The following is a 12,909-nucleotide window of genomic DNA, read 5'->3' on the forward strand; positions in this document are numbered from 1 at the left end:
TATTTACAATAGCCAGGAGATGGAAGCAACCTAAGTGTCCATCATCAGATGAATGGATAAAGAAGATGTGGCACATATATACAATGGAATATTACTCAGCCATAAAAAGAAATGAAATTGAGTTCTTTGTAGTGAGGTGGAATGACCTAGAGTCTGTCATATAGAGTGAAGTAATTCAGAAAGTGAAAGACAAATACTGTATGCTAACACATATATATGGAATCTAAGGGAAAAAAATGTCATGAAGAACCTAGGGGTAAGATGGGAATAAAGACACAGACCTACTAGAGAATGGACTTGAGGATATGGGCAGGGTGGAGGGTAAGCTGTGACAAAGTGAGAGAGTGGCATGGACATATATACACTACCAAACATAAAACAGCTAGTGGGAAGCAGCCGCATAGCACAGGGAGATCAGCTCGGTGCTTTGTGACCACCTAGAGGGGTGGGATAGGGAGGGTGGGAGGGAGGGAGACGCAAGAGGGAAGAGATATGGGAGCAAACATATGTATTTGTATAACTGATTCACTTTGTTATAAAGCAGAAACTAACACACTATTGTAAAGCAATTATAATCCAATAAAGATGTTTTTAAAAAAAGAAATAGTGATATAAAAAAAGGTCTACATCATTTCATTAAATCAGACAATATCAATATCCAGAAGCTCAAAAATGTACTGCATAACTGAAAACTCTAGCAGGAAGATCACCACTGTGATTTACTGCCAATGCTCTAAAGATTTGGAATCTTTAAAACTGAACAAATAGCAATTATCCAACATATTTAGATAAACTGTAGCTTTTAGTTGGTAAAGGCTATACTTCAAAAACTATATATGCAATGTGTCTTTTATCATTTTAAAGGTTTTTCAGTGGACAGAGGCAATTTTTCATTCAACTGGGGGCAGTATTTATCAGCATTTACCCATAAAAGAATTTTTTTTTGTTACTATTCAAGTCTTCTCTGCATCTGTAGGTGAGGTAGACGTTTCTATTGAAACTAAGAAAATATGGCATTTTTTGCTATTTCTGAACAAAATATAATAGCCAGAAAGCCACATGGGCTCTCCACATTTCATAATTAGGCAAAATCACAGCACTGAACGCAAGAAAAGCAACTGGGGTTCTCTACCTGTCACACACATTTAAAAAAATACAACATTATAAAGTTCAATTCAATACCTTTCAATGTTGTATACTTGAAAATCACTGGTAGAAAATGGCATTTCTGTGGTTGTCATCCAATCTGTCCCATTGTATGTGCTGTTACAGCCATAGGTTTCAAGGCTTAATGGCATAGTTCTCTCAGGAAGTGGAGGATAAAGTTGAGCTCCAATTCCAACCCACAAAGAAATGGCAAATCCAGCCAGCAGACCCACAAGGGCTCCCTGCAAAACAGGAGTGCTTCTCAAAAAAAATAATACAGTTTGCTTTGAAATGGAAATTAACTTTAGAAGCTTAAGCTCAACATGGTCCAAGCCAAATTTACCAGTCCCCTCCTAAAACTCTTTTCCCCTTTAAGCTCCTTGCCTCTTGCCAAGAGCAGCATGGGTCCCTGGTCCCTCAGCCCAAAGCCCTGGGATCTCTGGAAGCCCACCCCCATAATTCATATCTCTATCTCGCCAATCACCAATTCCTGCCCATTTTTCTTTTCCTTTGTCTCATAGCTCCATTCCTTCCACTCTGTTTCCATGGCCAGCACTCTGTTTTGGGCTTCTTGTCTCTTTACACCCAATGACTACAACAGTCTTGCAGCTGACTTCAGGCCAATTGTTCCCTCTATTTTTATTTAATCTGTGAAAAAATGGCATGCCATCTGAGCAGCAACAGATACGAAGAAGAAAACATCCACAGAGTTTATTCCTATACATAGCAACATGCATGACTGTAAATGTACTGCAGGAAAATTAGGGGAAAAGAGCCAGCTGTTTTCACAAATGACTGCAGTGGTACATACAACCAAACCATCTCTAGAGATAAGTGGAGATTTCCTCTCTGAAGACATTTGGTTTCCCAGTCTTTGGAAGACGTGGGTTCCCCTGCCTGCTTTTCACCAGTAATCCAAGTATTTTTGATCAGTCAGTCAGTCCTTTAATGATTTAAGCCCTAGTTCCAAATGATGGAGATGAAAGCAAATCTTGAGCTGGGAAGCCCCTTCCTCTGTGGTGAAATTTCTCCCCTTTCTTTAAGAATAATGATCAGATATTATGATAGGAATAACAGTTCTTACTTCCCCTGCTAAGGGCGTGTTGGACCTAGTCAGCTATAGCATTTCTGGAGGCAACTCATGGTGGAAATAAATGTCAAAAATCAAAAGTCAGTCTTCTTTTAATATTTCAGGCACTCAACAAACCACTATGCATTTCATAATGCAAAGAATCTCATCAAAGCTTCAACATTCTGAGGTGGACACAAACTGGTCTCTTTCATTTTGATTAATTTCTGCCAAACTAGCTTTTCATATGACACTTTGTTGAGAATTATTGTTAACAATAATAACAATGATAATAGCCCTTATTAGTATCTGCCTTACCAATTCCTAATGCCTCATGAGGAAAATGGAATTCTAAATGTAAAGTCATAGTTCTGCAGTTATTCTCCATCTGTCTGAAACAACCACACATACATTACCAGCTTTTCCTGAACTTCAGCTTACAGCAGGACTGAACTAGTGGAGTTCCTCCTGGATTTCAGAGAAGTAATTTCAATTTCACTTATTCTAAACAAAACTTGGCTTCAAAGCACAGATATGTCTATGCAGAAGAAATGAGCTATTACCTCTTTCTGAATACAATTCCCAGTTATAATCACCCCTTTGGGTCTAAAACCATGTTGTTGGAGCTACATCTTTAAATATCAGGATTATAAATTTTCTGACCAAAGTGGTGAAGATCTTATCCTATTTCTTCTCTTTACTGTACTCCAGCTAGTCACAGGTATCCTCAGCTCTACTGCCCTGAAATCTTGCATATCTGAGCCTGTCGATCTCCTTTAAATCCTAGTGATTAATTTTCAAGAACGGCAAAAAAGTAGATGCGTACAAAATGTTGTTCCTTTAGTTATATAATATTCATGATATATATTGTAATATATATTACATATCATATTGTATATTGTTTCATAATATATATCCTTTAGTTATGTTATATAATACTCTATAATATATTTTAGTTATAAATATCATTATGTTATTATATAATTTAATTATATGATATTCATAATATATATTATTCTGGTAGTTTCCATTTAGTTTCACACATGCAGGGTCCCAATGCATAGTACGTTCATTGTGTATCCCAGAAAAGTCAATATGAGTAATTTAAGTCATCAAGACAGGTCACTAACGACAAATATCAAAGGAACCATGTATTTACAATTGAGAAAAAATTATAGAGACGCTACTGCAGTTGGAAAAGTAGGCTTTACACATATTGATTTTTAATACTTACTATTGAGTTGGCAAAGGGAACCAAAATCCCCAAAGCAAATAAGCCCAGAAGTGGTCCCCCAACCATGCCAAATATGCTGAGTGCTGCCTACAAAAATAATAAAAAGTCATCAATTAGCAATCTCAAATCCAAAGTTACCTTTAAAGTAATTTCATCAGGATGAGGATTTAAAGTATTCAGCCTCCTCCTGACAATTATGGCAGCCTTGCCATTGACAAAGAGATAATCAGAACTTGGAAGCTTCTGCTTCTCAGTCGCAAGTTCCATCAGTTCATTCAAGTACCCTCAATAAAGAAAGCAAAATGTAAAGAGGTTAGAGAATCATGAGACAAGAGGGACACTACTCCTCCTGGTATTGTTCTTGCAGATATTAATAATCAACCACATCACTCCTTTGTGCCTTGGTAGTCTCAAAATCCCCTGCAAAAGAAGATTGTGGATAAGTACTGCTAAGAGACCAGAGATGGCAATGAAACCCAATGCTATCCTTGATTTCCTAAGGATAGAACTAGAATGAGAAGTATAGTTAAAAAAAAGATTGATCAAATCATGTAGAAAGATTTAAACCTAACTGGTTAATTGCAACCTTTGCTTTGATGTAGAGATGCCAAAATCATGATAGTGAAAAAAAATGTACAGTATGAAGAATAGAGAAATGCAAATAGCTGAAACTTTCAAGAGATGTGTGTTCCCAATATTCAAATGGCTAATTTTTGAAAGTGGACAGAACCGTAAAAGAAGAATCAGGGACACACCAGTTTGTCCACAGGGTAAAAGTGACAGATAGAACAGAATGAATAAATCAAAAAAATGTATATATCAGGTCAAGAAAAATTTTAGAGCATATAGACTGCAGTCCTGGGTTAAAAAAAAAAAAGAGGCTTACCTCGTGGACTAGGGAAAGGAGTGAGGATATGATGACAGAGGAGAACTAGTGTTCGAGGACAATATGGACTCAGGATATGATCCTAAGGAGTCATTTCACAGCATCCCTTGAACCAGAGTCCAGTAGGAAGGAAGGTAGACTTTATGCAAAATGTGAAAGAAGTCACTTGGCCCATGTAGTGGTCACTGCGACAGTGTGACCTAGAGCCAGTTTTGGAGATATAAGGAATATACCCCCCAAAATACCCATCTCAGGAAATAAGACCTTGGCTAGAGATAAAGCAAGGAAGAGTTGCCTTGGAGCTCTGATGACTCTCCTAGAATATCTCATTATCTATACTCAGGCCAGAGCTGGTATATGAAAAAGGGGAAATCAACCACAATAAGAACTATAAGTAATAATGCAGACTATGGAGGAAAGCACACAAGAGGAGTTTTGTTGGTTATGGCTTAGTTGTACCAGGTAAGCTGAGAGCTTCTGGACCTAATTCATTCATTCACTAATTCATATAATCAGAATGAAATCACACTATTTTAACAACTGGTATGCCCTAAGCAACCACCAACCAGAAAGGACCCAACTTTGGGTCTGAAGCAGGAGCCTGGAGGACTTGCTGTGCCCAGCATTAACCTTCAAGTTTCTGGGTCCTGGTCCCAGAGCTGGAGCCCAGGTGGCCATGGAAGTTTCATGGACCACTTAGGTGTGATCAGATAAGTAGATATTTATGAACCAATACATAAATAGGTACATTCAATCTGAATTTGTAGAATGTCTACTTTGTCCTGGACACTGCAGTAGGCACCAGGTATTTGATACAGTATCAAAGAACAATGTCATAATCCTCACCTTCATGGAGTTATAAACTATTTAGTAAAACAGACATTAAATAAATAACTTCAATAAAGTATTGTAATGGGGATGATACGAAAAATACAAGGTGCTCTGGGAACATTTGGTGGAGGGGAACTCAAACCTATCCAGGGAACAGAAAGGGCCTTTTTGAAAAATAATGTTTAAGTTGAAACTTGAAGAACAAATAAGACTTAGACAGTTGAAGGGTACTCCAGACAGGGGGAAGAGTCCATGCTGAGGCTTGGATGCTAAAAACAGTGAAGTCCACTCAAGATTCAGAAAGAAGAGGCTAGGAGACTTCCCTGGTGACGCAGTGGATAAGACTCCACGCTCCCAATGCAGGGGGCCCAGGTTTGGTCCCTGGTCAGGGAACTAGATCCCACATGCATGCCACAATTAAGAGTTCACATGCCACAACTAAGGAGCCTGCATGCCACAACTAAGGAGCCCACCTGACACAATGAAGGAGCCCACCTGCCTCAACTAAAACCCAGCACAACCAAGTAAGTAAATAAATAAATAAATAAATATTTTTTAAAAAAGAGGCTATTCCGAAGATTAGTCTGTCCTCTCCATTCCAACACCTCCAAAGAAGCAAGACAGTTCTCCAGCACAAAAATGCTAACAAAAATTTAGCAAATGCCACAAGACATGAAGGACACTTTAGGCAATAAAAAATGTATTTCCATTCATAGGAAGATGGAGTAGGTGTATTTTTCCCTATTCCTCCTGCTAATAAAACTAAGACTCCTGGACATTACATATAAAACAAACATAAGAAGAATCTAAAAGGTCGAGAGAAGGCAGACTAGCTAGGACTTTGGGACCTGAAGAACAATATAATGCTGAGGTCTCTGAGTTTTCTTTTTGGCCCACATATCCCAGTCTTAGAACTGAAGAAGCTGGCAATCCAGAAATGACAACATGTGCAGGCCAAAAAAATCCAGCAAAGACCAGAAAAGGAGCAACTTAGCAAGAAAGAAAACTTTTAGATAATAACTGCTCAATTCCAGCCAAATGCCACAGAATAAACTGTTCCCCCACGTACACATGCCAGAAAAGGCCAAGTAGGGAGCCTAGATTCCATCCCCCACCAGCCTATAACAAGGCACCCCATTCCCTCCCTGCTCAGGCAATGTCATAGGAGGCCTAATGGAGAATCAAGACTTTCACCATTGCCCAGCAGGAACAAGACCACCTTCACCATGATGTCAGTGGAGACTGTTCCCACCCAGCAAAATAAGAAATTCCTCGCTTGGGTGTCAACAGAGGCCAACTTGGGAACCTGGACTTCTACATCCACCTGGCAGTAATGAGACAGCTCCCTCCCTTACACTGTTGAAGTGGTATCAGAGAAAGAAAACCAAAACAGAAGGTGCATGTAAGATCTAGAGTCTCATCACATAATATAAAAATGTCCAGGTTTCAACTGAAGTTCACTTTTCAGAGCAGGAATTAGGAAGATCTCAAAATGAATGAAAAAAAAAACAATCAATAAGTGCTGATAGAGAAGTGACAGATATATTAGAATTATTTCACAAGTTTTAAAGCAGCCATGATAAAACTGCTTCAGCAATTAGAACATGCTTGAAACAAATGAAAAAGTAGAAGGACTTAGCAAAAAAAAAAAAAAAGAAAGAAAAAGAAAAAGAAAGTATCAGCAAAAATATAGATAATATAAAGAAGAACAAAATGTAAATTTTAGAACTGAAAATATAATAACTTAAATAAAAATCTCAGTGGATAGGTTCAACAGCAGAATTGGAGGGACAGAGAAAAGAATCAGTGAACTGGAAGACAGACCAATAAAAACCACCCAATCTGAAAAAAAACAGAGAGAAAATAGTCTTAAAAATTAGTCACCAGGACCTGTGTGAATATAACAAAAAAATCTAACATTCATGTCATCTGAGTCTTAGGTAAGAAAAGAAAGAGAGTGGGGCTGAAAAGTACTCAAAGAAATGTTTGAACTTCCCAAATTTGGCAAGAAACATAAACCTACAGATTCAAAAGCTAAGCAAACTACAAACAGAATAAACCCAAAGAAAAACGTGCCAAGACACATCATAATTAAACTTCTGTAAACTAAATTGAAAGAAAAATTTCTGAAAGCAGCCAGAGGAAAAAAAAATGACACCTTACCTATAGGGGAAAACAATTAGAATGGCAGCAGATTTCTCCTTAAAAATAATGGAAGCCAGAAGAAAGTGGCACAATATTTTTCAAGTGTTGGAAAAAAAGAACTGTCAACTCAGAATCCTATACCTGGCAAAAATATCATTTGGGAATAAAGGGGAAATCAATACATTCTCAGATAAAGGGAAACTAAGAAAATTTGTTGCCAGCAGACTTATCCTTAAAGGAATGGCTAAAGGAAGTTCTCTAAATAGAAGGGAAATGGTAAAAGAAGAAACCTTGAGAAATCAGGAAGAAAGAAAGAACACAATAAGCAAAAATAAATATAATAGGCTTTCCTCCTCCTCTTGAGTTTTCTAAATCATGTTTGATTGTTGAAGCAAAAATTATAACACTGTCTAATATAATTCAAAATGTATGCAGAGGGGCTTCCCCGGTGGCACAGTGGTTGAGAGTCCGCCTGCCGATGCAGTGGACACAGGTTTGTGCCCCGGTCCGGGAAGATCCCACGTGCCGCGGAGTGACTGGGCCCCGTGAGCCATGGCAGCTGAGCCTGCGTGTACGGAGCCTGTGCTCTGCAGCGAGAGAGGCCACAACAGTGAGAGGCCCGCGTACCACAAAAAAAAAAAAAAAAAAAATGTATGCAGAGTAAATATTTAGACAATTGTGTTATAAACTGGGTAAAGAGACAGAAATGAGGTAAGATTTCTAAACTTTACTCGGATTGGTAAAAGGACAAAACAAGTAGACTGTGATAAGTTATGTATATACACATAAAGCAACAAATGAAAATGCTACACTAAGAGACAAACTCAAAACAATATAGATAGATCAAAATGGGATTCTAAAAAATGTTTAAGTATCCCACTTAGAAAAATGAAAACAGAAAGAACAAACATAAGAAAAAACAGCAGACTTAAGCCCTAATATTCCAATAATTATACTAAATTTTAAAAGTCTAAATATCCCAATAAAAAGACAGAGATTGGCAGGATGAATTTAAAAACATAACCCAACTCTATGCTGTCTACAAAAAACTCACTTAAGATATAATGATATAGGCAAATTCAAAGTAAAAGGATATCATGCAAACATTAATTAAAGGAAAGCAGGAGTAACTATTTAATATCAGATAAAGTAGTTTTCAGACAAAGAAAATTATCAGAGAGGAACATTATATAATGATAAGAGGACTAAGTCACCAAGAAGCCATAGAAATCCTAAATGTATATGCACCAAACAAGAGAACTGCAAAATACAAGCAAAAACTAATAGAACTAAAAGGAAAAGAGACAACTACACACTACAGGTTGAGAATTCACCACTCCTGTCAACAATTGATAAAAACAAATAAGCGTAAAATCAGAAGGATACAGAAGAACTCAGCACCATCAATGAGCAGGATCTAATTGACAGCTGTAGAACACTATGCTTAACAGCAGAGTACACATTCTTTTCAGGTGCCCATGTAGCAGATACCAAAATACTATATCCTGGGCCATAAAACAGACCTCAACAAATTTAAAAGAATTAAAATCATACAGAATGTGTTCTCTGACCACATTGGAATGAAATTAGAAATCAATAGCAGAAAGATAACAGGAAAATCTCCAAACAATTGGAAACTAAGTAACATACTTTTAAATAATCCATGGGTCAAAAGGACATATCAAAGGAAATTTTAAAACTCCAATACAAAATATGAAAAGTTATGGGACATAGCTAAAAGTGCTAAGAGGGAGATTTTTAGCAATTAGTGCACACATTACAAAAAAATCTCAAATCAGTAATCTAGTGTCACACCTCAAGAAGAGCAAAATAAACCCAAAGCAAGCAGAAGGAAGAAAATAATGAAGATAATTTTAAAAAGCAATGATTTAAAACAGAAAAACGATACAGAAAATCAATGAAACAAGAAGCCAGTTCTTTCAAAATATCAATAAAAATTGTCAAACCTCTAGCAAGACTAAAAACAGAGATAAAAGATAAAATTACCAATAATATGAATAAAACAGGAGATATCACTAAAAACCCTGCAGACATCAAAAGTATAATAAGGGGATACTGTGAATAATTCCACACACCTAAATTTGACAACTTAGATGAAATGGAGCAATTCCTCGAAAACACAAACTACCATAATTCATCCACTATGAAGCAGATAATTTGAACAGCTATAACTATTAAGGAAACTGAATTCATAATTTTTAAACTCCCCAAAAAGAAATCCGCAAGCCCAGATGGTTTCACTAGAGTATTCTACCAAACACTTAAAGAAGAATTAACACCAATTTTACACAATCTCTTCCAGAAAATAGGAGAGAATTCTTCCCAATTTATTTCATGAAGCTGGTATGACCCTAACACCAAAATCAAAAAAAGGCATTACAAAAAAATATTACCACAGATCAGCATCTCTCATGAATATAGATGCAAAAATTCTTAGCATAATATCGGCAGAGTTCAGCAATATATAAAAATAACTATACACCATGACCAAGAGAAGATTATTCCAGGAATGCAAGGCCAGCTTAAAATTTGAAAATCAATCAGCATAATACACCATGTTAAAGGGTTAAAGAAGAAAATCATATTGTCATATCGAATGCTGCAGAAAAACCATTTGACAAAATTCAACACTCATCCATGATAAAAACTCTCAGAAAAATAGGAATAGAGGGGAATTTCCTTAATTTGGTAAAGGGTATGCACAAAAATCCTACAGCTAATGTACTCAAGAATGAACCACTGAATGCTTTTCTCATTCAGATTGGAGAACAAGGCAATGATGTGCACTTTCACCACTCTTATGCAACATGATATGGAAGTTGAAGCCAGGGCAATAAGGAAATTAAAGGTACATATACAGATTGGAAAAGAAGATATAAAACTATCCCAATTTGAAGATGACATAATTTTATCTGTAGAAAATCCCAGGAATTAATAAGTTCAGCAAGGTCACAGGATACAAACAAATATACAAAAATCAATTGTATCTTTATATATTAACAAACACATGGACACCAACATTAAGAATACAATACCGTGTACAATCACTCAAAAAAATGAAATACTTAGGTGTAAATCTAACTAAATATAAACATGACTTGTATATGAAAATTACACAGTAGTGGTGGAAAAAAAATCATAAAAAATCTAAATAAATGAAGACATACACTACGTTCATGGATTAAAAGATTCAACACAGTAAAATTGTCAGTTCTTCCCAAATTGTTTTACAGGTTTAAGGCAATCCTATCAAAAACTAAGCAAGATTGTTTTTTAGATACAGAGAACATTATTCTAAACTTTATATGGGAAGGCAAAGGAACTAGAACAGTTAAACCAATTTTGAAAAATAAGAATAAAGTGGGAGGAATCAGTACTTCTGAATTGAAGACTTATTACAAAGCTATAGTAATCAAGACTGTATGATCTTGGCAGATGGACAGACATATAGATCAATGGAATAGAACAAAGAAACCACAAACAGACCCACACAAACATGCCCCACTGATTTTTCACATAGGTGCAAAGGCAATTCAATGGAAGAAAGATAGCTTTCACAACACGTGGTGTTAGAGCAACAGGACATCCATGGGGAAAAGGGAAAAAAAGAACATCAGCCTAGGTCTCATACCATTGAGGGAACTGGGTAAAGGGTATATGGGGTCTCTCTGTATTATTTCTTAGTATTGCATGTAAATCTATAATGATCTGAAAATGGAAAGATTAATTTAAAAAAATTTTTTTTAAGAATTTAGTCATCTATGTTCCTTGGTATGTCTATGTGTAGACATATAGAGAGAAAAGTCTGTAAGGATGGTCACATCAACACTTAAAAAAAAAAACGGAAAAGAAGAAGAATTTAGTGATTATGACTCAAACCTTCCAGGATTAGCTCTTACCTGCAACAAAGCTCCCATTAGTGATGCCAGCGCAGCCATTCCAATACACAAAGCTCCAAACAGCACACCTAGATGGATGATGTAAAAGCCATTGTAAAATCCAGACTCAGAGGATTAGAATTCTCAATAGAATAAGCTATCACACCTTGATTCAAAGTACATAATATGACTATAATAAAGAATGGCAGGCTTCCCTGGTGGCGCAGTGGTTGAGAGTCCACCTGCCGATGTAGGGAACACGGGTTCATGCCCTGGCCCGGGAAGATCCCACATGTCACGGAGCGGCTAGGTCCGTGAGCCATGGCCACTGAGCCTGCATATCCGGAGCCTGTGCTCCGCAACAGGAGAGGCCACAACAGTGAGAGGCCCGTGTACTGCAAAAAAAAAAAAAAAAAAAAAAAAAAAAAAAAAAGGAATGGCCACCTACCTCAGAGTCAGCTAAAAAAGGAAAGGGGTGTTGTTCTACAGGATCAGCAGTGTGCAAAGAGGAAAGAAAACACTGATATTGTGGCCCAGGATTAATTACATTAGGTTATATAGGTAAAGATTCCCTAAAATTAACTATAGGGATTTAAAACCTAATAACTATTGTGTTATTAATGTAATCCTCCATAAACATTTGTTGGTAAAGGAAGGCTCAGGGAGCTTCTGGGTTGGCGAACACGTGGTATGCTTTCCATATCTTGCCATATTCATCTCTTCCATCTGGCTGTTTTTGAGTTATATCGTTTTACAACAAACCAGCAATCTAAAAAAGTCTCCCAACTTCTGGCCTGGCTTAGAACATCACCGGTTCTACTAATGTCCTACATTCTTCCCAGATTGCATGCCAGCATGACACTTTTTCTCAGAGTCGTGTAGCTGACAGGGTTTTGGTGCTCTGGCCAGCTGTCAGGCCTGAGCCTCTGAGGTGGGAGGGCTGAGTTCAGGACCTTGGTCCACCAGACACCTCCTGGCCCCACTTAATATCAATCGGCCAGAGCTCTCCCAGAGATCTCCGGCTTAATACTAAGATCCAGCTCCACTCAACAACCAGGAAGATCCAGTGCTGGATACCCCATGCCAAACAACTAGCAAGAAAGGAACACAACCCCACCAATTAGCAGAGAGGCTGCCTAAAAGCATAATAAGTTCACAGACACACCAAAACACACCACCGACGTGGTCCTGCCCACCAGAAAGACAAGATCCAGCCTCATCCACCAGAACACAGGCACCAGTTCCCTCCACCAGGAAGCCTACACAACCCACTGAATCAACGTTACCCACTGGGGGCACACACCAAAAAAAAACAGGAACTAAAAACCTGCAGCCTGCGAAAAGGAGACCCCAAACACAGTAAGTTAAGCAAAATGAGGAGACAGAGAAATATGCAGCAGATGAAGGAGCAAGGTAAAAACCCACCAGTCAAATAAATGAACAGGAAATAGGCAGTGTGCCTGAAAAAACATTCAGAGTAATGATAGTAAAGATGGTCCAAAATCTTGGAAATAGAATAGAGAAAATACAAGGGACATTTAACAAGGACCTAGGAGAACTAAAGAGCAAACAAAGATGAACAACACAATAAATGAAATTAAAAATTCTCTAGAAGGAATCAATAGAAGAATAACTGAGGCAGAAAAATGGAAAAGTGACCTGGAAGATAAAATAGTAGAAATAACTACCACAGAGCAGA

The 12,909-nt window shown here is 37.4% G+C and overlaps 1 protein-coding gene across 1 annotated transcript in view; it reads right to left on the reverse strand.

Annotated features, from left to right (window-relative positions):
- The window catches only part of SLC5A8 (solute carrier family 5 member 8), a 69,746-nt gene that overhangs the window by 17,127 nt on the left and 39,710 nt on the right, over window positions 1-12,909 (reverse strand). Inside the window, exons 10-12 of the mRNA XM_024127279.2 lie at window positions 11,232-11,299; window positions 3,450-3,536; window positions 1,183-1,388 (exon numbers count right to left, since the gene is read on the reverse strand). Of these exons, the coding sequence (XP_023983047.2) occupies window positions 1,183-1,388; window positions 3,450-3,536; window positions 11,232-11,299 (361 nt within the window). The remainder of the gene's footprint in view (window positions 1-1,182; window positions 1,389-3,449; window positions 3,537-11,231; window positions 11,300-12,909) is intronic.

Source organism: Physeter macrocephalus, chromosome 6 (genome assembly GCF_002837175.3).
Source record: "Physeter macrocephalus isolate SW-GA chromosome 6, ASM283717v5, whole genome shotgun sequence".
Lineage (NCBI taxonomy): Eukaryota > Metazoa > Chordata > Mammalia > Artiodactyla > Physeteridae > Physeter > Physeter macrocephalus.